Source organism: Poeciliopsis prolifica, unplaced genomic scaffold (genome assembly GCF_027474105.1).
Source record: "Poeciliopsis prolifica strain line A6 unplaced genomic scaffold, Auburn_PproV2 SCAFFOLD016, whole genome shotgun sequence".
Lineage (NCBI taxonomy): Eukaryota > Metazoa > Chordata > Actinopteri > Cyprinodontiformes > Poeciliidae > Poeciliopsis > Poeciliopsis prolifica.
This window is the reverse complement of record NW_026562391.1, coordinates 3763077-3788418: the sequence shown is the minus strand read 5'-3', so window position 1 is coordinate 3788418 and position 25342 is coordinate 3763077. Positions and strand designations below refer to the sequence as shown.

At 41.3% G+C, this 25342-nt stretch overlaps 2 protein-coding genes across 5 annotated transcripts in view; both read right to left on the bottom strand.

The window, feature by feature from the left end:
• Positions 1–19541, bottom strand: part of LOC129367295 (adhesion G protein-coupled receptor L1-like) — a 49836-nt gene extending 30295 nt beyond the window's left edge. For 2 of the 4 annotated variants that reach the window (XM_055041633.1, XM_055041634.1), the window contains exons 1-2: positions 18535–19541; positions 3138–3257 (exon numbers count right to left, since the gene is read on the bottom strand). In XM_055041633.1, coding sequence (XP_054897608.1) covers positions 3138–3207 — 70 coding nt within the window. In that variant the 5' untranslated portion in view covers positions 3208–3257; positions 18535–19541. Of the gene's footprint in view, positions 1–1264; positions 1345–3137; positions 3258–18534 lie in introns of those variants that run through there. The other 2 variants (XM_055041635.1, XM_055041636.1) reach the window with 2 other exon arrangements.
• Positions 19542–22759: 3218 nt separating this feature from the next.
• Positions 22760–25222, bottom strand: LOC129367312 (nucleoredoxin-like protein 1). The gene is made up of 4 exons (XM_055041665.1): positions 25057–25222; positions 23849–24096; positions 23288–23377; positions 22760–23211 (listed from the first exon to the last, which is right to left on the bottom strand). The coding sequence occupies exons 2-4, from the start codon at positions 24082–24084 to the stop codon at positions 22824–22826; spliced, it is 714 nt and encodes a 237-aa protein (XP_054897640.1). The 5' UTR covers positions 24085–24096; positions 25057–25222; the 3' UTR covers positions 22760–22823.
• Positions 25223–25342: the final 120 nt, after the last annotated feature.

Here is a 25342-nt window from a genome sequence, read left to right as displayed (position 1 = left end):
TTGATACACGCTAATGATTCCCCTGTGGATGCTGTAACAATTTGCTCGGATTGCCTAATTCAAACCCTGCAAAGATCAATGTTGGCCCCACAAATCAGGCTCTTAATGAATATAATTTTATTTAATTTTTTAAACAACATGCCCTGGACTGTAACTGCACTTTGGATTCTACATGTCATCAGATGTAATAGGTTTATTAGTTTTTTGTTGTTTTTTTGTGACAGAATGAAGGACTCTTCTGTCAGAAGGTGGTGAAAACAAAACAGTTTGGCAAGTTAATACAAGAGCCGTATTCAAGGGCGTAATCCCATCTCATTATTGGGGGAGACCATAAACAGGGACATTTTTTAAGAGCAATTTTGGGAGGGGTCGCTAAATTTACAGTAAAATGTGGTTTAAGTTTTGTGTGTGCGTGTGTGTGGGTGTGTGTGTTCAAGCTGTAACATCAAAAATGACTAGAAAGTAGCAATGAGTAACAAGTGTTTTTCTTACAACCTGTTGAGATCCATAGAAGTCAAACTAAGACTCAGATGTTAGTTATGAGTTTGGTTCAGCGTCACAGATCTAATCTCCGCTACATCTTTACAAAATCTTAAGGCTCTAAATAAAAATAACATTTAATAAGGAACTCCACTTAATAAAATTCCTCATAAATATTGATTTATCGCAGTGGTTCTCGATACAAGCCATGTGTTATTTAAATGATAACTTAAGTTGCTTTAAACTTTTTTATTATTATTTATTTTGATGGGTTCTTGTCCTGGATGGCTGAAAACCTATAAATATGTAGGAATTGAATATCTGGGATGTATCATAACTTAAACTTAAAGGTCATCAGCACCAGAGTTCTCTAGAAAAATATCCAGGTTTTATTCTGTGGTTTTAAGGGCTCCATGTTGAAGATGGCAGTTACTTTTAACTGCCAACAGCAGCAGCAGCTCCTCTGCTCTCTGTCCCATACACAGCTGTCGGCTAATGCTCAGCCGCTCCCTCCAGAGTTTGAAACTCTTCTTATTAAAGTAAGAGTTAGAGAGATAAATATAATTAAAATACTGGCTCCATAAAAAGAAGCCAAGTCTATGGAAGCAATGTAGCAGTTTTACTAGTTTTGATTTCCAAGGCACAAGGTGGCAGCTCATCATGACTCAGCCAAAGTAATGAAATAACGAGCTGCGGGCTGATTTTTATTGTCAATGTGTTGTCTATTGAGCAGGGAAATGACATAAAACGTGTTACGTGTCTTTTGCTTTAAGTATTTACTTACAGGAGGGTCTGTCATTTGTGCTGCGGAGCAACAGCTAACAGCTAACAGCTAGCTCCTCACTCCAGCAGCGCTGCCGTTGCTCCGCCCACACTTTGGACTGAACCATTGTTCTAACAATAATGGGGGGGACATAAAAAAATTATTCTTATTTTTTTCTTAGATGAATGGCAGATTTACTTCTTTCTTTGTCTCTATGACTTTTTTATATTGATATTGTTTAAATACAAGTTTTTTTTTCATGATTTCTTTGGGGGGGAAATTCTAGACTTTTCCGAACACCCCCCCCCCCCGGGGGGTTTCTCCTCCTCCCCTGAAACCCCCGGTGTTTACGCCATTGGCCGTACTGTAACATGACCTGTGCAAAGTGAATCTTTACATGTCAGGAGAAAATCCCATTATCGTTGCCGTAATTCAGTTTCCCACATCGGCTCCAGTATCGCGCGCACATGGCAGGGAGCCTGGCTCTTGAGGTTCGGTCCAGAAAGGCCGTGTCGCGTCGCTGTCCACGGTGCTGAACAGCTCACCACGTCACGCTCTGAGCTGTAAGCTCATTTTTATGCACTTCTGTCATTTTGTTATTTTGTTTTTGTTTCATTTAGAAACACATGTTTATCCCCTGCCCTTTTGAACAAAGCGAGATATTTTAGAGGCATCTATTCACCTAAAATATATCTGTTTTCTTCTCTTTTTTTTCTTTGTTACTCCTTTAAATGAACCCAATTGTGATGTTTTACTTTGCTTGCTGTACAGTAATTGTTGTTTTTAAGTTACTTTATAAATGAATGTGACTGACTGATCTGTGCTGAGGTTACCAGGATCAACTGACCTGATCCACAGATCTTATAACAGTGGAGGGTCAGCAAAATCATAAGTAATTGTTTGTGGAAAGTTTGGACTTTCAGGTGCTTTCATTCACGACAGGGTTCATTCAAATACCTTTTAAAAGCTCAAGAACCCAAAAGTCTTTGAGAAAATAACTCTGGACTGACTTAGAGTTTGACAGTGGGTTTCATCATAATAGCAACTTGTTATTACTGTACTGATGCAACGGATTATGTGTAGAAAACCAAGCTTTTCAACCACGTCCACTTCCTCCTGCATTGCTTTACATAACCACAGAACATCAATTATTATAGTGACACAGTAATTGGTATGAATGGGATGGCGGACACTTGTGAATGTTAATGTAAACAGTGCCAATGAGAAGTTAGGCAAAAATAACATCTCAATGTCACAGTTTTAGTCCCGGATTACAAGTTTTTTTTTTTTTTTTTTTGGTCACAGTTCTGATTCACTTGTGTGGTAAAAAAAACAGGCTGAGCTCATCACAGCGCCGACTGACTGAATAAATGACTGAGCGGGTCTTTACTGAAACAGTTTGCCTTTTGTAATGTCATGAAATGGGTTTAAAGGTAATAACTGAAGCCAAACTTACAATGCACTAATCATTGAGATGATTATTGGAATTGGCTGATTCTTAGCAAAACCAGCTCCGCTTGTAAATGGAAGATAAAAATTGTAATTTGATCCTATTCTGAGGGATCAGAAAAACATAAAGTCTTGTAAGGAATCTAACTTTACACAGATATAAAGAGATGTGACCGAGACTGTGTCCAAAGAAAATCAGCTTGACAGCGAGAACATTGCATTGCTTTTAAACCTTTGTGAGTGGAAATGGAGTGTCTATATGAGCTTTTCAGCTGTTTCCATTCACTACTCAACCTTTCCCAGACTCAGTAAAGTGAAATTTTCTGGTGACAGAGCACATCAGAATAACAACGCAAACATTTTCCCTCTAATTTTAGCACTTTGAATTTCCTTTTCACCGCTACGTTTTTTTAATTTATTTACTTTTTCTTATGATCAAACTTACCTTGACCAGAGGGGGCGACCTGAGCCAGGGTGAGAACACCCACTGCCATGCACCACAGGGACGCGGCCATGCTGAGCAGGAAGAGCTGGGACTTTACGCCAGCAGCTGCAATTTGAGACCCTGGAGAGGGAGACAGAGAGAGAGCATCGGTAAAAAATGAGAGTGAAGAGCTGCATTCTCTTCTGTTTGTGTGTGTGTGTGTGTGTGTGTGTGTGTGTGTGTGTGTGTGTGTGTGTGTGTGTGTGTGTGTGTGTGTGTGTGTGTGTGTGTGTGTGTGTGAGAGAGTGCGCGTGCGCGCGTGCGAGCTCATGCAGGATGATCGGTAACCCACACAGAAAATGAAATGGATGCACGTGAAACAACATGGCAGAGCAGGAAGGGAGACGGAATAACAGGGAGAGGCAGAGAGCAAGAAAAAAACAAAAAAAACAGAGATAACAATTGAACAATCCGTGCAGTGAAAAATCACTCAATCTGCTGCTGCCATGGCGACGGCGCAGGGCAGTCTCAAGGAGAAAGACAGAGGGAAAGGGGAGCGAGGAAGAGATACGCCGCCTCTATTTTGTCTGGGAGGGAGTGAGAGCGTTATCAGAGAGAGTTTGTGTTTTAAGTCCACAATTAGCCAGAGGCGAAACTGGCCGCTGACCCATGAAAGAGCCTTAATCTCCCACCATCACACCATCTCCGTCTCCCTCTCTCTCACCCACACACACACACACACACACTCCTGTGCAGAGGCAGACGGCTACACTCAGTTTAGGCCACTTTTCATTAATCCTAAATAAATGATGCTGCAGAGCCGGCCTCATCCACAGCGGGCGTAACAAGGTAAACAGCTGACTAGAGGCGAGGGTGATCCCAGGGCAGCTTCATGAGGGGGGAGCATAAGGGATGCAGGCGAATGAGCTACAAGAGAACAACAGTAATATGATTCCTGAATATAGACTGAACTCTTGGCCTCAGACAGAACGGCAGATAGAGGCTAAACTACGACATGCGCCGGATTGCGTTTCTTCTTCCTGCTTAGCATGCTAATCAGCGCGCCGCCGCAGTGTGGCCGGAGAAGAAGCAAGCAACATGGCTGGAGGAGCGGCAGCGTGTGTCCATGTCGTCCATGTTTTTTGTTACCTAATTAGAACTTTTTACTTGTATAACCTTTGACCTTGTCAATGGCTGGCTGTGGTCCTCCTGGGGATCAGAGCCTGATTCTAATGAGGCGAAAACATCATCCCTGAGGTCCCGGCTGGAGCCGAGGGGTGAAGCACATAGCTTCAGGTGGAAGTTATGACACGAACAGATAATTGTAAAATAAATAATAAATACATAAATTAGGGGCAGAGCTCGGTTGTGAACAATGTGTGATAGATAGTGCAATGCAAAAAGTATCTGTCAGCAGCTTTGTGATGCTTTTTGTTTTTTGCAAATATACATATAAATATATTTTTGCAAATAAATGTCAGACAGATAGATAGATAGATAGATAGATAGATAGATAGATAGATAGATAGATAGATAGATAGATAGATAGATAGATAGATAGATAGATAGATAGATAGATAGATAGATAGATAGATAGATAGATAGATAGATAGATAGATAGATAGATAGATAGATAGATAGATAGATAGATAGATAGATAGATAGATAGGTAGGTAGATAATTTGCACACTCATACAAACCATAATGAGAGATTGAAGTGAATTTAAACATCGTGAAACATTAGACTTTACTTTGAAAGACCAACTCTGCTGCTTCCTGCCTGTCTGCCTGCTGTGTTTTGTTCTCAGGAGTGAATTAAAACTACAGAAGTAAAGAGAGAGGAAAAGAGAAAGAAAGACACCAAAGGAAGGTTAAGTTGAAGCCATTTAATGTATGTTGCATTTGAACAACAGTAGTTGGGCTCCATAATATTTCAGATGCTTTTCAAGGTTCCCTGATCAGGATATTAAGTCACCAATGTTGTGGGGATCCTAATGTCGACACCTAAATCCATTTAAAACTATTGTTCATAGGTATGACAAACCAAGAGACCCGAATGTTGGTTAAGAAAGACTTGACTTGGTTAGACTGAATACAAATTATAAGTAGAGATTTTGATGACAAATTTCCTACGACTTTACAGTACAATACAGTCTGCATGATATTTTTATAAAAATACACAGTGGTAACATTGATGATTAACAGATTTCCATATTTCAGATCATTTCAGGTGAGTAGCCTCAAAGTTGTTTGTCATTTTATTCAGGCTTTTAGGGAAGAAAAAAAAAACCCAACTATGATCAGCATCTGTTGTCTTCGTCCTTAAATCGAACCCACCTGTTTCACATCCTTTGTGACCGACCTCATTGACTGAACTCTTCAGTTACTATTTTCAACACACCTTTTCCATTGATAAGTGATGTTCGGCTGCTGCTATTCTGAACCCACCTGTACAGCTAGCTCACTGAACAAAATAAGGCTTTATTTTTATTCTTTTGCCTTCGTTACACGATGTAAGTCAGAGTTGTAGAGTAATTACTCTTGCAACTTTCTACATCCCCCCTTTTTCTTTTGTGTAAAGTTTTGTTGTTGTTCTGACAACTTTGTTGATGAGGCAATTTTGTTATCTCAGTGGTTAGTTAGCGCAGCTGCACAGCAATCTGTTACCCTCTCAGCAGGGGTGGACAAACCTTTTATGTGGCCCTGGGTCAAACTTTTATTCGGGTCCCCTTGACCTGTTAAGTGCATCTCCGCCACTAACACCGCTTCACTCCAGACGGCCAAGTTTAATGAGCTTGATTAGCATTACGGATAACTGGATATTGCTGGCTAAGAACGACATGTGAACAAATCAAAATCAAACACAAATAAAAGATGAAAGTCGCATAGATTTTAACTATGCGAACTCAACTAGCAGTTTGCACTTCTACAAAGTAAATGTCTGAATTCTTTTAATCCTAAATTAAAGTTAAAAAAAGTAATTATTTATGCTGAAACTGTTTAATCAAATTAAATTTTGGTTTTGTCAATAAATATGACAAATCAAAAATATGTGGGCCGTAAGCAGCCGCTTGGTTCGAACACGTTTTGGGCCGGCTTTGCCACTCAGTAATGGTTGAATATCAAGCAGCTGCTAAAGAGCGACTCAGAGCCTCAGCCCTCGAGTAAGACCAGAAAACTGCAGCACAAAAATAAATCAGGCACAGTGTAATAAGCCAACTGTTATTTTCTAAAGCACAAATAAATTCATACTGAACACGACGGCGCTGCTTCGTTGTATCTCACTTTAAAGCGCTGCCATCACTGAGGTGGTTTGACTCCGTGTGTGGGATCATGTGCAATTAAGTCCATTTGTTTACACACAGCCATTTCCTCTAAAGCGCCCAGGAGATGTCGCTGGCTTTGTATGTCATGGCTTTGGTGTCGAAGAGCCCAAACACAGGCTGGGAGAAGAAGATGAAACAATAAACGGAAAAAAGAAAAAAAAATCACAAATGATAAGGCAAACAGAGGGGACGCAGGGAGGAAAACCAAACAAGTAAACAGCTGGGAAGAGCACAAAAATGACAAAATAAAGCAAAATGAGGGGATGGTTTAGGAGTTCAGCACAACATCATAAACAACAGGGGGCATGAGATAATGAATGACAAGGAAGGAATATATGGGAAAGGTGATTATTGCTACAAGGAACAGGTGAGACTGATTAACTAAATGGAAACAGTCAGAGAGCGACCCAGCAGGGGTTCTGGCAACAGAGGGAAGGAGGCGCAAAATAACATCGAATAAACAAGAAGGGGAAATAGAAAAACATGTCAATAAAAACGACACAAAACTGGCTTAAACCGACAAACTGAGGCAACAAGGAGCTCCACACTAAATTACCTATCATCTTGATTAAAGGTTGCAACTCCTTCTAACTCACTTCAATGTTTCGGATCACCAATCAAACCAAACAGATAATATATCAGTTTTCAACTCATGACGTCACTGACCACGCCCAGAGCTGATCACTGCTGGACCTGGAGGATCAACAGAACTTAAGTTACGTGTTCAGACCGGAGCCACAACCACAGCAGAAAATAGAGAAGAAGAATCGCCAGTCATCAATTCAGGATGTTGAGCTCAAGTGAAGCCTGTTTTGAAATTCTCAGAAAAAAGTGGCCAAGTCAAAGTCTGAACCTAAGCACTGTGGGTGGCTGTGGCATGATGTTAAATGGGCAATCAGAGCAAAGTCTGAGTGCCCGTCATCTGCTAATGCTTGACGGGAGGTTTTTCTGCCAAGGTTTTAGTTGTAATGGGAAATTGTGTTTTCATAATGAGCTTGACTAACTTTTGTTTTGCCAAAATGAATTTGTTTTTGTGTAACCGATTCAAAATTTTAGCCACAATCGGGATGCGAGGATAGCATTGGGAAGAGAAGCAGTCAAGAGAAAAAAAATTATATATGTTAAGTGATATCTTAATTTGTTTCAGAGCTGGGAAAAAAAAAAAAAAAAAATATATATATATATATATATATATATTATATATATATATATATATATATATATATATATATATATATATATATATATATATAATATATAAATATATATATATATATATATATATATATATATAATATATATATATATATATATATATATAATATATATATATATATATATATATATATATATATATATATATATATATATATATATATATATAAATATATATATATATATATATATATATATATATATATATATATATATATAAATATATATAAATATATATATATATATATATATATATATATATATATATATATATATATATATATATATATATATATATATATATATATATATATGTATATATATATATATATATATATACGTAAACTAAATCAGTTTACTTTTAATTCTAATTTGCAGTAACCATGAATTCTGGATAAAATTTTGTAGATTTAATAATATAAAGGAATGAAATGTATTGGCTCAAAAAGTTATATTTTTGCTGCACAAAATGTTTGAAATTTGATTACCGTAGTTTCTCAGGCTGAGTCACAGAGCGTAGTGAAGGTTAGTCTCTAATTGGACATTTGTAGTAAGAGTTCTCTTCTCAAGGGCTACGTTTGAGGTTTGAATTATTCAGTCCTGACAATGACTCAGGTTAAAGCCACTGTACTTTCTGTATACAGAAAAATGTGTGCCTGCATGTTTGAATGTGACTTACTTTTCCTCGCTCCTTCTTGTTAGGTAATGTCAGCCGACAGATTTAGGTCACTCCTCAACAAATGTCCAAAACGCATTCAGAGGCTTTGGCTTGTATACGCACACGCATAACTAAGAGGGAGGACAGAAACCTCTGCCTTTTCTGAATGCACTGAACCAACAACAGTGTATCCGAAGCCGCAGGACCACCACAATACACACCAAAGATTACACAAAATGAAAACACTTTCATTTTGTATCCCACACACACACACACACACAAAGCCCCCGCCACACACAGACATCAAAAACCCTGATGGCAGCATGTTTTACTTTTTTTCCTGCTTGCTTTCCTGACTGTCTGTCTCTTCCTCTCACTCACACTGCCATAAACCCTGTAAATGTTGATGCAGAGTAAGTAGAGCAAGGACACTGATGGCCCTTGACAAAGCCGTACACTCTGTCCTCCCCCCCACCCCGCCTGCAACCAAAATCCAGCCCGGGGCCACCAGCCGGCCTACTTGGAGTAGCAGCGGTCTCTTAGTGGGAACGTGTGTGAGTAAACGGCCCGAAGTGCAAAAACTTACGCATGCACACGCAGTCTTGCATTAATGCACACTCCTAACGATTTCAGCTGAGAGAAAAGGCATTCACAGTGCACCGCGATGATTTGCCTGGAGATAAACGAGGTAAACTGTGAGCGCATCCTGGTTACTGTCAAAATACACAAATTAAGGCACATAAACATTTAAAATGGGACACCCAGTATTTTGACAGGCTGTAAAGATGCAAAAAAAAAATGTCTTTGAAGAAGAATGATGTGCTTTCCTACTTTTCTACATGTAAAAATCCAAACAGTGTGACTCATATACTTCCGAGGTCATTTTAGTAGTAAAAACGTCATTATCCCAAAATGAAAGTGTGGCACACCTGCAAACCTACTAAGACACAGTCATGCGAGGATAGCATTGGAAAGAGAAGCAGTCAAGAGAACGATGGTAACTTTGGAGGTGCTGCTAAGATTGCCAGCTCAGGTGGGAGAGTAACTTGACAAGACAATTGGTAATGGCTCTCTTCATTAACCTGGCTGTTGTAAAAATGCTAAAAGAAACCTTTAGCCGTTCTGTTCACACTTTGCCACAACACATGTCAGAGACATAGGGTGTTTTCACACCTGACGGTAGATACGGTTCGCTTTCACAATGCACTGTGACAAACAAGCCAAAACTTTTGAAAAACCTGTTTATCTTATCACCTGACAAGGTAAACGGGCAACAGGAGGTTGTGACCTCTTTTCTTTGCAGCCTGAACAAGACATTGAACACAGCTTACTTCGGTAATCAAAAATGGAGTAGTGTCAGGTTAATTGTTGGTAGGATTTCTCTTTTGTTGTTGGTAAAAATAAACACCATGCACCAAGCGGTCTACAGTCCGACTGGCATCCACAAACGCATTCGGCACCTATTGTAGACTTGTGAAAGAAGGTGCTCTAGTCACATGATACCAAAAGCGATTTATTTTTTTTGGCCTGCACATAAACAGTTTTGTCTATCGAACCACGTCACCAGACACATATCTCCTTTGGAAAACCATGATTAGCTAGAACAAGGGATGTTCTCTTTCAGGGTAAGTGCTTGCTGCTATCGGCACATAAACTCAATTAAATCGACGGCCAAAGATTTTCCGTGCTCAAACTAGTTGGTCAAACGTTCCGGATATGTCGTCGTAGACTTTTATCTAGTTCACATAATGGTGAAGGCTGGTCTCAAAAACAATTCAAGTCAAAACAAATCAGCAAATTTGGATGTTTGAAAATGTATAAAAATTTAGGCAATTAATTGGAGAAAGGGTTTTTGCTCGCTGCATCATGGACGCTTCTGGAAAAAGGCATGCAGATGTCAAAAAAACAACAACAACAGGAAGAAATATTCCAAATATTTGATGTGGAGGCAAAGAAAAAAGTCAACAACAAGATTGGCAGCGAGTGTGTAACCCCCCACATCAACCCTTCCATCAATGCTGTCAATGCCTGAGGGGAGATCGCGATGAAGCGCTAAGCGACAAAACAGGCTTGTAGTGTTATTGTTGCTCTAATGGCTGAATGATTGTGTGTGTGTGTGTGGGGGGGGGGGGGTCTGTGTGTACTTGTGTGTGTGAACAAGTGTGTATTGGTCATGGAGAGAGAAGGCAATCAAGAGGTGATGGAGGGGAAGAGGGATTGACTGCACACAGAAATATAAAACAATAGAGGCAGAAATGTTCAACATTGACACTTGAAAGTTTAGTTTTTTTCCTCGTAAATGCTTATAGTATTTTAGAATTAAAAGACACAAAACATTGGCCTCCACGCCCGTGAGCCAGTTTCAAACCATCGACCTCAGCATCCCCCAGTGGGCCAAAGCCTGCGAGCTGCAGTCAAAGCCACTTAAGGGGTTTCAGAGCCTTTATGTTTGTCTGGTCGATGCAGGACTCCAGGGATCGGAGGTGTCACCCTTTGTCAATCATTTGCTTGTTGCAAACCAGAGCCAAGTTCAAAGCGCTACAGCATTGCATGTTTGGCACTCGCTGAAGCATTCGTTTGTACTCTGTCTAAAGGGAAAAACAGGCACAAATTGCAGATATAACCAGAGTATCTTCCCGAATAGGATCTCATTTCTTCTTGAAGCTTCAAATTCTCACGTTCAGTTTTTGTAATTTAACAAGTAAGCACACTGTTTTATTATGCCGTACTGGGCAATAAATTGCTATTTTAATGAACTTGCTGTAAACTACTTCCACTGAGTCAGTGAGATGCTGCGCATATTTCTCAATTAAGTCCCTCTGAAGTACAAGACGGTTTAAACAGATCAATGTAGAATCAGATCAAATGTTTTTGATCTGAGTGTTAGCTCTGAGCGTAACGCTCATTCTTGCTACTTTTATGCATTTCCAAACACTATTTCAAGCTAGTCGGCTGGTTGGTCTATTGAGTTAGCCATATTAATATGCTAACTAGCTTGTCAGCTTAAAGTAATCAGTTTGTTTCTTAAGCTAACTAGCTAACAAGTTGATCTGTTTGGTTAACCTGCTCGGCTAACTAAGACTTTGTTCATTTTACGTTTTTCTGCCCATGAAAGTCTCTATTGAGAGAGAGAGAAAGCTTCATCTTTTTGGGCTTTAGGGTGTAAAAATATCATGACTGTTGGGTTTCATCCAACTGCTTGACAATGATTCCCGAAACACCAAACATTCCTAGCATGTATAAATCCCAAATAATTTGCATGCCTGTCAAGTTTCCCGTTTTGGCTGGGAAAACTCCCGTATTTTATCCCGCTTTCCCGCCATGGTCCCGAACCCTAACCATGGTTAAATTTACTTATACGTTCACCAGGCTACTTGGTCCATGAAGCTAATAAGACTTCTTCCTCAAAAAAAAAAAAAAAGTGTATCTTTAGGATATTGGTGTTGCTTGTCCAACTGTTAGGCAATACTTCTGATAAAAGTAAATACATCTTAGTAATTTCTGTTTATCTTGACAGGCCAACTAATTATCTAAACATACCATAGGAACCAACCAATTAGCTTAATCTGTAAAAGAAGCAGAGCTACTAACTTGCAAAGAAAGTCAGCTTGGTCTTTTTCTTTTGTTTTTGTTGTTTTTTTTTCTACTTTCTTTTGTATTATTTTACACAGTCTGTGCTTGAAATGTACTTAGTTGGATACTTTCTATTTTATTCAAGCACATGAAAACTAAAATGATTGGCAGCATACTGAAACAAATGCAACAAATGTACCACCATAACGACAAATGTTTTCTTTCCAGTAGCTAAAAATACAAACATGCAAAGGTGGACGTCACAAATCACACAATGAACTAAAACTGTCTTCATTATAACCCTGATACGTTAGTCTGGTGTCGTAAATAAAGACCCCGGCCTCTGTTCAAAAGGGCCTTAAAAAGTTTAAAACAGAAAACTCTTTCACCTTCCTGCAGACATCCATCATACGTGTAAGACAGAAATAGTTTGTAATGGTTCTGAATGAGACCATATTTCAAATTCCGTCACTGAAAGCCTCGAGTCTCTTAAAACTGCTCTGAGGTTTATTAAACATTGATGAGGCTTCTCACATATTTATCAGGATCCCAATCCTGCCCTCAGCACATGCTCTTCGAGTTAAAAGCACTTCCTGCCTCTTACGCCCTATAAGCACTTTCTCCGTGCCAGACAATCTGCAGGATTTTAAGTGTATTTCCTCATCTGTCATTTTGTTGCTTTTATCTGAGCATTCCAGTGTTAGACATAATAGCTTGAATCTGTCACTGTCTCGTCTCCGATCATTATCATCGCAGATAAAAGAACACGCAGCTTTAAAGGGAAATGCTAAAAGGTTACAAGTCTGCCTTGAAACACCCACATTCATTATCTTATAGAAGTGCTTATTTCTCACCCAGCCTTGCTAAGTTTGAAAGTTAAAGCGTGTTTGAAGGCTCATTAAAATTGTGTTGGGCACATTTTCTTCTCTTCCCTTCGCAGGCTTGGTCGGTGGGAATCATCGGGATAGGGGGAAATAAAACAAGTGTTGCGTGGCGAGCAGGTAGAGAAGCACAGAAGCCAATGCTAATGCTTTGTGAGTCATCAGATGGTGGAATAATTGCAGCGCTGCTCATCTGAGCAAGGAGATCCTGATCAGGAGGCTTTCTGCGTGGATCTGCTGGTTCTTTACAGATACTGTAGTTTCCTCCCACAGCCCAAAAAGGTGCGATGGACTAAACTGCACATTTCACTGGCAAAAACAGGCTCACAGCATCATATCGCAGCGAGAATGAATTGCTTTTCCAGAGTTTCAAACTGTGTTTGATGCCAAACCCACTTTCAGTATTTGTTTATAGAAAAATGCAATCCTTGTCTAATCTAACCAAAGCATAGCTCCAGATTATAGTCCTGGTTGAGTTCCTTACGTTTGTGATGGTCAGACCAATGCATAATTTTTCCTTGGTATGTTTTTTTTAATGCTGGTTGACATTTGAATGTAATCTGTTTCAATTATCTGACGATTTCTTCTTCTTGAAATGAACAAATTTCACTTTGAAAAATAAGTTCTATAGTTAAAGTCTTCCTCTAAGTATAGATATGTAGTTACTATTATATAGTTACTTATAATATTTAATACATTCTTAATATCAAGTTTAATCTCTTATTGAGATAATATATGAGAAAAACACTTAAAATAAGGGAAATGTTCTACTATAGAAACAAGAGGCGACCTGATACACATTTTACACCTCCGATACGATACCGATATCTGAGGTTTAGTATGGGCCAATACCGATGTGGTACAGAAAAAAACAGTGCTGAATTGACTTAGATTTTTTCTGTTTTTAAGGACAGATGTAATTGTGCTGAATTAGAAATGTGTTTGATAGCTCTGCACCAGTACAGCACAGGAAAATACACAAGTAGCTTCACAAGCTTCGTCAAACGTGTAAAAACAACCCAACTTTACTTTTTTCAGTCAGTGCAGTTAGGAATGGAACAGTTGATGTAAAATTAATAAAGAGAGACGTCGCTCAGAGCACAAACCATAGAATAAGACTGAATACATCATCTGGTCTTGTGGACTGGGCAAATCATCACCAAGACCCAATCTAGACTTTTTTTTTTCCTTTTTCAACTGAGGCCGATACAGATATTAATATCAGATCGGTGCATCTCTAATAAAAACCTCTAAAAGAGAAAAAGTATCTTGTCAGAAAAAGAATAAACACAAACCTCCTTAATCCAAGATGTTTGAACTTAATTCGGTTTCAGTTTTTGCAGTGCTTGGAGACTCAGTGCTACAGAACCAGGTACAGTTTCAGAGACCTCTGTGCCTCCCGTTCCACCACGCTCACTGTGTGAGGTGCCCAGATAAATGAGTCCTCATCCCGTCTTGTCACCGTTTCCATTTGTTAAGAAACGATTCCTGCCCTGGCTGAGGTGGGCAGCTGCTTCCTGGCTGCTATTTTCTGCGCTACAAAAGATGAACGCGCGTCTGCTTTCCTGAAACTGCACTCTTTTCTGTTTTTGAAGCAAAACGGCCTCCGTGTCCCACTGTATTCATACCCCTGGGAAACAGGGAGTCAAGAGTTACTAATTACGCGTCCCTAGATAATTACTGACAACAACCTTTCAGTGATTTTTTTTGTGTGGAAAAAGAAACTTGTAAATGTTGGATTTCAATTGCTGTTAAATTACACTACTGGGGTGGCAATGAGTGTGAAGAGAGATTTTCCCAACAGTAAAATAAAAGTTTACTAAAACAAATGCAGCTGAAACAAACCGATTACCTTTATAGACAGCAAAGTAATTTATTGGATTATCATGCTCTTCATTTTCCACCAACATATAATCGCCAAATTACTGTAAAATCACGTATTAAAGGAGTTCATTTCAATACGTTTTTTTGTTTTGTTTTGTTTTTTTTTGGCGGTTTGCTTCATCAGGGAGCTTTGTTTCCTAATCCCAACACGGCGTCACACCTGCATCTAAACGAACCGATAATTAAACCGAGAGTCTTGAATTTGTGATTTATAACTCCGGAGATGCTTTCAGATGGAAAACGGAAAGGATTTGGTTTCAGATTTAAGCGCTTCTCAGATGTTAGACAAGCAAAATGAGTCGTTTCATCGCTGTTAAATGGACATTGTTTAGTCAGCCAGATGTGCTTTTTTTTAATGTTTTTCTTATTTATTTGACCTATTCCTACCAATTATTTTACTCTTCTTTCTGTGGAGCACTTAGTGCAACTGCCGTAATAAAGCAATTTTAGACAGCGCACTCTAAATGAGAAACAGATTTTTTTGAAGGCAAAAAAACAATTTGAGGTCAAACAAGAGCAACCAAATTAAGTCTTAGCTCTTAGTATTTTAATTTAATGCAGTCCTGCTTATTTTTTGGGCAACAAGCTTCTTTATTAAAACGTGAAACTCGCTTGTTTCCAAACAGACGTAAATGGTTTCCCCTTAAAATGACTGCTCTGCCGCCACAAAACAAAGGGAGGGACTAATTAAGATAAGGCATTTGTAAATAAGCTGCTTATATTTCTCACTACGAGGTTTCACATTGCCAAAATGCAGCTAATAAAAACATGACCACCCAACAATATCGCAGTATGGCGTTACGGCGCTTTACTTAGCAGGGCACACATTCAGATACAAATCAAAAATGGCATGTTTACGTGTTAATATGTAAACTAAGAAATAAGCCATTTCTTAACGCTTGTGTTAAAGCACACGTTGTCATGTTTTTTGTCATTTCTGTCATGCTCATGTAAGCACAAACCGCACATTTAGGGCCCTGACAAAAAAAAAAAAATGTTCACAGAAAGGATTTGGTCGTTTGTGTTTTTCTGTTATCCTGGGCTGTCTGTCTCTTTTGTGAACTGATGATGTGCTCAAGCATGTCAAAGCAGACTTCTGGACAGAAAAGTGGATTATTGTGCTGAAGTGCGACAAAATGTGACACACGGAAACCGACCCGGCTGTAGCCTTTCTGGCCGAGGGTCTGCAGAACACAGTCCAGCGGCTAAATAAAACCCACGGGATCAAGAAAATGTGTCGGATGAGGAAATGATGTTCAGGAAAACTCATTTACTCGAAAGTTAAGCTCGTCCGGTTTAATTGGGAGAACAAAAGAGTCAAATTGTATATTTCACTGTGACAGAAGATACTGTTAGCTGGAGTTATAGTTTTAGGAGATAATCAACTAAATAAAAGTCTTCAGAAATCACCCCGTTTGTAAGTAGAGTCCAGTTATGCGTAATATTATCTCAGTATTAATCCAGCTGCTCTGTGAAGGCTTTGGAGATTTGTTCCAATAATGAACAAAAAGCATCCCGAGGAGTAAATGAAACGTGTCTGGGATGAAGCTGTGGAGGAGTTCAAAGCAGGTTAAAGTCCACTTCTGTTGCTTTAGCCCTCATTCTAACACAGCCTAGAGCTCCATTGCAACTCTGGAGGAGCTGCAAGGAGCCACGGCTCAGGTGGGAAAGGCTAGGTCAAAATGAAACTGTGCGGCTGCTCTGTGTTTGGTAGAAAACTAACAGGTGTACATGACCTTGAACACACCATGTCCATGGAGACGTAAGACACACCCACACACTTGACCTCCCAGCAGGTTCACCCCAAACAGGCGGCCAGAACCACGGAGGAACCGTTCGGACCAAAGCACAGTCACGGCTTCGCATGGCCCAGTCAAAGTCCAAGCCTAAATCCGCTTAAGAATCAGCGGCGGTGCTTGACAATGGATTTCTCTACAAAATGCTCTCAATGGATTTTCAGAGAAAAACTGTCACCAACTTGAGTTTGTCGATGTGCAAAGCAGGCAAGAGATAAAAGAGTCGCAGCAAAATATTGGCGAAAGGCGGTTCCTACTGGGAAACCGTGAATACAAATGAACACCACGCATTCCAGAGTTTTTTGTTGTTCTTTTGTGAAAATTAAAAAATTGTAAAAACCATCTCTGAATTCCTTCCACCTCATATCACACACAAAAAAAATCCCACACAATGAAATCTGTGACATGACAAAATGTGGTAAAGCTTCCAGGGGAGCGAATGATCGACTGTCTGATCGTCATATATTTGTTGTGCATAAAATCTCCCGATATCTTGGCTCCAAAGTCTGTTTGTCAGCCACTCAGTGGTCGTCTGGTATCTGTTCCTAGAGGGACCTGAATTGTTTAGTTCTGGACTTAGTCGACTGAATGCCAAACCTTCAGACATCCCTGGATTAGCAGCGTCCAGCACTTTCTGCTCTTTTGATATAAAACATAACAATTCAGCACGAACTGTGAAATCAGCGGCTGCCTGCCTCCGTGCGTCTCTGTTCCTGCTGAAATCCCTGCCGGCGTCCGGTCTCGTACCACAAGATTGATATTGCGCTGATCCATCCACCCACTGCCTCTGCACGGCGTTCGCAGGCCCGAATGCGTAAAAAGCTCCCAGTGCAACAGGGAGACTGACTCATTGTGTCTGACGGACTCAGAGGGACGTGACGGGAACCTGCTTGAGATGGTTGAGGCAGAAAGCCACTAAATGGTACATTTCATATTCTGTGTGTGTGTGTGTGTGTGTGTGTGTGTGTGTGTGTGTGTGTGTGTGTGTGTGTGTGTGTGCTCTCTTCTCTTGTAGGTGATGTAAATGGAGAAACAGGCCTCATTATCTTTGTTTCCTCCCTCGATATGTATTCCAACGTGACAGCTTTTAAGATCTACATTTGTGGAGGTCTCGCATCAGCAGGCGTTTACGGCAAACTTCTCGTTTTTGCCACATCATTGTAGAAACATAAAGCAGAGAGGAAGGAATCAGTCAGCCCCCCATTGGTCTGTGGGTGAAATAAAACAGAATCCAACTTTTCCCTCTTCCTCTTATTTTGATGTCAATAAATGCATCAAAAGTACAAACTCCCAGCATGTTTCAGGCTTGAATCACTTTGAGGAACCTGCTTTAAAAAAATTCATAAATGAAACCACATAAAGGTTAGAGACTAATTCTACCTCTATGGAAGAACCGGCAGCACATTTTGTGTTTAGAAGAGAGTCAAATGTGTCAGGAGAAGTCGAACCCCTCCTAAAATCGAAGCTCTGCCAGCGTGACTCTTCCTCTTTCATTCATCATCGTTTTTTCCTTTTCTTTCTCTCTTCCTTCCTCTCCAGGTTGGTCTCCTCCTTCTCCTCTTCCTCCTCCTACTGACCCAGTCTTCTCATTCCCGCTCTGAAATATTGATACTGGCCTCCTCGCCTTGTTTTTTTTTTTTTTTTCTCTCTCGTCATAAATTAGCATTTAAAACCCCATGCAGGACATTTCTAATGGAGGCTCGCAGTAGCAGTAGCAGCAGCAGCAGCAGCAACAGCAGCAGCAGCAGCAGCAGCCTCGCTCTCTGATGTGCCAGCGGCTCGGACGCACGTTGGCCAGTTTGTCAAGCGTGTCGCCCTCTGAGGCCAATCGCATGCCTATGAATATTTCACAGGGCAGCTCTCCTCTACTACTGACCCAGGTTTAATGGCAGCCAGAGGTAGGAGTTTCAAGCGTCAGACGCGTGTTTGTCACTGATCAAATGGCCACAGGCTGCAGCAGTAGCAGCAGCAGCTGCAGCAGCAGCTCTTCTCCTCTCTCCTCTTCATCATCATACATGTGAGGTTGTGCATGAGGATGGATGGAGAGTTAATGTGAGGGGCGGGGTGCCAGTGTTCATATCTTACCGTCAATCCTCCTGGTTCCCCTCTTCTTCTTCTTCTTCTGCTTCTTCCTCCTCCTCCTCCGCGCTCACTGCGTCTCCCGCATCCCGTCCCTCCACTCCCTCACCCGCTGTACTCTCCCGCCCGCCTCCCGCTTCGCTGCCTCCAGTGCATTAAAAATAATAATAACAATAAAAAACAACAACAAAAATTTAAAAAAAAAATTGCTGGGCCCAATCCGCTTAGCTCTAAACAACAGTCATCGGCGCGATTTGTCAGACAACGACTGGGCGTCCTCCCTTCCTGTGATCAGTGTGGACCGCACACCCTCGATGTCTTCCCCGCCGCGCTGTGATGTGTGTGTGTGTGTGTGTGTGTGTGTGTGTGACCGTGCGTCACGTCGGTATCATAATTCCCACGGGTTTCATGTCCAGAGATAATGCGGGGCTATGTCGGCCTTTCCAGCTCCGGGATGGACGGATGTAAAAATAGCTCCCCGATCAGCCGCCACGAACAATAATTAGGCGCAAATTATTGCACAAACCCGCGGTTGCTTCGCGTCCATCCGTCGATGTCGCTCCCACCTCCACCCCTCTCTCGTCCTCCTCTTCCTCCTCTTCTCTTCACCGAGCCAGGCTGTTGTCGCCTGTCATGTGTCCGACGTCGCTCGTCGAGTGCATCTTCGTATGTTTAATGGAAAACAGCCTCGACGCGACGGGCGCCGCTTCCCGCATCTTCGACCAATCGTGATGAAACGCGGCGACACATCGGGACGGACGTCGAGATTTGTCACGTCTGTTTTCTCGCTTCGAAAAAGACAAACAAAAACGCTTTATAAAATTATCCTGGGAATAAAAAAGCGCACACACACACACACAGAGATCACAAAGACAACAGCTGGAAAAGCAGGAGAGATAAGGTTTCCTCACTCCTGGCCTCGCCTTGCATCCGTCCTCCTCTCTCTCTCTCTCTCTCTCTCTCTCTCTCTCTCTCTCTCTCTCTCTCTCTCTCTCTCTCTCTCTTCATCCGCTGGTCCCGCTTGTTGCGCGTTCTGCGCCCGAGAGCGCGCAACGCGTCTCTGCTTTCTATGTGCTGCTCGTGCGTGTGTGTGTGTGTGTGTGTGTGTGTGTGCGTGGGTGTGTGTGTGTGTGTGTGTGTGTGTGTGTGTGTGTGTGTGTGTGTAGGTGTGTGTGTGTGTGTAGGTGTGTGGGGCGTGTGTGTTTTGATGGTCGGTGGGTGGGTGGAATTCAGATATATTGTCAAGGTTTGTCTGAGTGAGCAACAATAAGCTGCTGTGTTGGCAAAAGCAGAGGAATATACGCGCTCGCTTCAGCATCTGGATCCTCTTGACCGGCTCTGAGTGCGTGTTGCAGCTTCTGCCATGGAGGAACGGGAGCTATTGTGTTTGCTGCATGAACGGCCAGCCAACATGGCTTTTTGCAATACTTCCATGGAAATCGCAAAAAGGACTTTGGATCGCGCGGCTCTCCTTCGAAACAAGACATATATATATATATATATATATATATATATATATATATATATATATATATATATATATATATATATATATATATATATATATATATATATATATATATTTTTTTTTTTTTTTTCCCAATCTGTCCGTCATCACGTTGCACGGATGAAGATGGTCGGCTGTTAATGACACCTGATGATTCTCCGCTTCCATCATTATGCGATGCATGTTCAGCTGTTCCACTGCTCCTCACTGGTTCTTCCCATCTGTATTTCCCCCAACCTGCGGGAAGTGGGAGAGGAGTGGAAAAACACTTGATGAAATGTCTGCAACCATGGAGGGTGTTATTGCAATCACGTGTTTTGAATGCAACACGCTAACCGTGTTTTTTTTTTTAAGGGCTGTTGTAAAAGAATATTTCAGTAACCGAAAACTCTTATCGATTTTTTTTTTACGATTAATCGAGTAATCGGAAAGGCAGTGCCCTTCCTCCAGCTGTTCGCCTTCAAACGGTGAACCGCGCGGTCACGAGAGGATGCGAGCAGTCCTAAATAACGTCACAAAGCCCGGAAACTTTGCCGTTATGCTGCGAGCGCTCAGAGGCGGAAGTGAGCGCGGCGCCGTCCGACACAAATCGTGGACCGGCCGGAACATGGCGCGCTAAATAATAAAGCACAATTTTACCAATCTTCGAAAAAAAAAGATACATTTTCCTAGAGGAATTTCTATAATGTATGGTAGTGTACACAAGTGTATTTTGTAATGTTTTTCTAATTTTCTAACAAACATTACTCAAATGATTGAACTAAGTAGCTAATCAGCTGTTAATGTTATTTATATATATATATATATTCTTGATGTTGTTCATCTTTCTTTTATGCGGTTTTGTTGGGTTGCGGTTGCAGTCGGAACTGGGAAATTCCAATATTTCAATATGGCCGCTCCTCACATCAACAGCAGTAATTTCACAGAACAAGGGTTTTCTTGTGGCATTTGGAGTTCATAAATATAAACCCCAGTGACTTTTTGGCCGTAGTTATATGTTGAACTGTTTTTCCTTTCTTTTTTTTTCTTTTTTTTTAATTTAAATCTTATAAACGGGTCTGAAAATTGAACAAGGGACGTAAAAATTGTGCTCAGAAGCACCGACAGCATGTGATGGAGTGATGGGACGCTGAGGATGATGGAAGAAAACCAGGTTCCTTCATTTTCCTTTGAGGAAACGTCTCCTAACAGGAATCCTAGCTGATCGCACAGAAAGCATCATCAATCCCGCATACAAGAGAGGGGAAATGTGCAGGGACTAAACACAGACCTCGGCATATTGAAAAGAAATCACTGATTATGTTGTTGAGCTAGTTTCCCCATTTTCACTTGACTCTCTTTGAATGGCTCTGATTACTGCTTATGAAGACTCTAAAGTACAGCCAGGCTTCACGAGCTCTCAAAAACAAAACAATCTCCAGAAATTATTTTAATCCTGCTGAATTATTCATTGCTTATCAAATTGTGCAAGGAGAGCTTTGATTTTTTTTTTTTTTTTTGCGGCACGCAACACGGGAAAACTGCATCTTCGCCGAGCGCCGGTGTTGTCAAAAATGGAGGAACGGCTTTCAGTCGTTCCTCCTGGGTGTGATGAAAACAAGTCGAGGAGGAGGAGGACTCCTCGCGCCTCACGACGAGCCTTTGCTTGACTGCAAACTTCAGGCGTCGGGGCCGAGACGACTCCAAACAAACACGGCAACGAGGCGAGGCAGCTTTCAGCGGCCTTTCAGACACAAGAGCCTCGTTGCTTGACGAGTCATGGAGAGCCTTGCAAACAAAACCGTTCGTACATCTCCAACCAATTCCAGTCCACAGAAAACCCGCTAATTTGTCCTCTCAACTCGGCCGGATGAAGAGCGTTTGAGATCAGTGATCAAATCCCGGGGCTTTGTCAGAGGTCACGAAACGGCATCAACATGTTTCAAGGCGAGGCAGGTGCGTTCTGGGTAATTTGCGGCGCTTCGCTTAACTCCACGTGTAAAAATGTTCACGTTTTCTCGACAGACAGAGGAGCCACTTCCACAGAAAATGTCCCTGTTTGCTTCGTCACGATCGTGACTCGGTATAAGTTTGTGTTTTTTGTGGCGGATTGAACTCTGAACTTCATTTTATAACCTGACTCTGCTTCAATCCTCTCAACAACTCCATTCTTTGGTCTTGATCTCGATGGTGATGTTTGCTGTCTAATGTTCACTAACAAACCTGTGAAGCTTTCTCAGGACAGCTGCAGCTGTAGTCTCTAAAAAATTGTAAAAATTTAATCTTGCTAGATTAAATTTGTTACTTATGTATTTATTTAATGAATTCGATTAGGACAGCACACATTAAACCACATTAGCACAATCCACGGCAGTGTGTATAAAAGAGTGCGAGCGTTTGGTAAATTTCATCGTCACATTGCACACAGGCAATGTTTGGAGTTTACTTCTGCAAGTGGACACGCGTTCCACAATTTTCAGATGATTTTCACTATGTTAAAAATAATTAGATCCATCACTTCCGTTCCTGGTCACAACCTTGTCTGTTGCGAAAATCCCAACATTTCTCTTTTTGTTCTAATGTGAAGCAAAAGTTTTATGAGGTCAATGCTTTTGCGAGGCATGATTTGATATTTCTGCCTGCACATGATCACCTGGTATGTCATAATAAAAATAATAATTAAAAAAACATTTAAAAAATGACATAAACAGCGTATTTATTATGAAATTTGCTGTACAACAAGACTCTTAGAAGGGTAGAAAAAAGAAAAGAGCTTCCAAACTCTAATAAAGTAGCAACTTTCCCTCCATCACCACATCGACCCTCCGCCGTCCTGATCGCCCGCTCCGCCCGCTCCGGCTTCCTCGCCCTCGTCGCCTCCCCCGCCCCAGCCTCGCCGCTGCTTCTTCTTCTTCTTCCTCTCCTTCTCCTTCTTCTTCGCCTTCTTCTCCTCGTCCTCCACCTTGTACTTGAGTCGCCTGACGGGGTCGCTGAAGCTGCGCATGGACTTGTCCTCAAAGTCCTCCGTGGCGAGGAAGTTCCTGTCGATGAGCTCGGCCGCCTCGTGCCAGTTGCGGTAGCAGTCCGGACCCAGGCGGGTTATCTCCTCCACCGCGTTGGGGATGAGGACGGAGCAGTCGGGACGCAGGACCACCACGGTGGGGACCTCCCTCACGTCGAACATGGCCTCCAGCTCCCTGCGGGCGCGCATGCTGCGTTGACGCGTGGCGACTCTATCAATGCGTCTCGTGAAACATAGTCATCACCACAAACCTTCTGTAAGGATCCTCGTAGGCGAGGAACAGGGACTTCTTTGGGAGCTCTTTCAGGAAGTCGTCCAGCTGTTCCTCTGACTGATCCAGACTGACGGGGAAACAGATTGTTAGAGGTTTCCCCCAAATTCGCTTTCCCTATAAACTGTATTCAAATGCACAGTTGTAAAATCAATATGAAAATATATGAGGCATGACATCACACCTGTTATGAACATGAAGTAGTTTTCACCAATGGCTATTACTGTCGTCATGAAGTGCTATTTGGTAAATAATGACAGTTTTAATGCAAAGTAGATTCGACTTTTAGTGTTGTTGTTTGTTTACCAAACAACAACAGTCATGGACATCTATGAAGACTTTATGTTCAGAACAGGTGGAAAGAAGGAAGCAAGGAAGGAAGGAAGGAAGGTAGGAAAGAAAGACAGAAGGAAGGATAGAATGAATGAAACAAGGAAGAAAGAAACGAAGGAAGAAAAGAAAGACAGAAGGAAGAAAGAAAGGCAGAAGGAAGGAAAGCAAGGAAAGAAGGAAGGAAGGAGCGTCTCCCTGAGTGCAGCACCTGACGTAGAGCAGCACCAGCTGAGCGGAGCGCTCCACGTAGAACTCGTCGGTCAGCTGTTTGAAGAAGTCGTGAAGCGTGGGAGCGAACCGCTGGCAGGTCTCGGACTCGGCAGAGGCAAAGAAGAGCATCAGGATTCGGTTCTGCAGACGCATGACGATCTCGCGCTCCGTGTCCAGCTCGTCCTGGTCCTTGTTGTTCTTCACAAGAACCCGGTCAACAAACAGGTCCACCATGGTGAGGCGTCGCTGGCCGAGGAAGAGGAGGGAGTAATGCAAACAATACTCTGCAGAATATTACACTGTCCTGGTTTGTGTCTTGCTCAAACCGCATCCAAACAAGTAGAAGAGCTGACAATTTTTTTAAAAAATGGCTCAATATAGTACCCACACTATAAACATAAAGTATTTTTGCTCTAGTTTCTAGTGCAAATATCTTAATAAGACTAAAAGAACTTACAAATAACCTTTCAGCAAAACATAAAAGCTTGTTTTAAGTAAATAATTTCTTAATATTGATGAGAAAGGGGAACAAGACAAGAACACTGTGATATAAGCAATAATATATTTATTTAACATTGTTGAAAAGGTGCTATTCATAAAGAAAGTAATCTGCTAGTGGAAAAAGACATTTTTCACATATTATAGCATACAATCATTTCACTTATAACTAGTAGTTTTAATAATAAAAACTTACGTAATTACTGACTTAAAACTGAAAAGTTACTTGTCAATTAGTTTTGTCTTATTTCAAGTGTACAAAAAAATCTGCACTAAAAAACTATGAGACCAAAAATACTTGGTAAGGTTTTGTGTTTTTAGTAGAGCAGTAACTGTAAATTAAATTTTAGACAAATAATAACAATAAAAAAAAATACATGAGGTTAAAGTAGTTTGAAGTTGTACATAGGCAAAAGTAGAAACCCCCTCCCTCCCGACACTTTAGCGTTTTATTCACTCTTTTAATAGGAGGATGATATTTTGGCGGCGAACCATAAAGGAATGGTGATCTATTCAAAAAAATACAAAATTAAACAAAATGTTTAATTCTTGATATAAACGTAGCTCAAGAAAGATTCCTCACCGGGTGAAAACCACTTTGTTTCGAAAGTCAGTTTCTATTTCCAGTCAGCCCTACTTACAGACATGCATTATTCACATATGTAATCTCACTTGCTGCTAAATCAGATAATCCTCACAGTTGCTCACCTGTAGTATCTCCCCTCAAGGCAGCAGATCCAACGCAGAACAACAATCACGTCTGGCTCTGCTTTTCTCCCAAACCTTCTCTTCTCTCTTCCTCTCTCGAGAAACGGGACCCAGCCTGTTAGTCAGACTTCTCCCTCCACCTTCACCTTGTTCCCCTTGCTGCTGCTTCCAGCTTCTTGGCTTTCAGTCCTGGAGGCTCCGCCCCCTTCCTCTGTCTGGTTACAGGGCGGGGGGACATAAAGACAAGGTGACCAGAGGAGCTGGGGACGCGAAGTGCTCGCATGTC

Coding starts and splice junctions, on each gene's coding strand:
- LOC129367312 (XM_055041665.1), bottom strand. CDS start 24,084: ATGGTGGACCTGTTTGTTGACCGGGTTCTTGTGAAGAACAACAAGGAC. Junction 23,378..23,848: donor CTGGTGCTGCTCTACGTCAG/GTGCTGCACTCA, acceptor TTTCCCCGTCAG/TCTGGATCAGTCAGAGGAAC. Junction 23,212..23,287: donor TACGAGGATCCTTACAGAAG/GTTTGTGGTGAT, acceptor GCGCGCCCGCAG/GGAGCTGGAGGCCATGTTCG.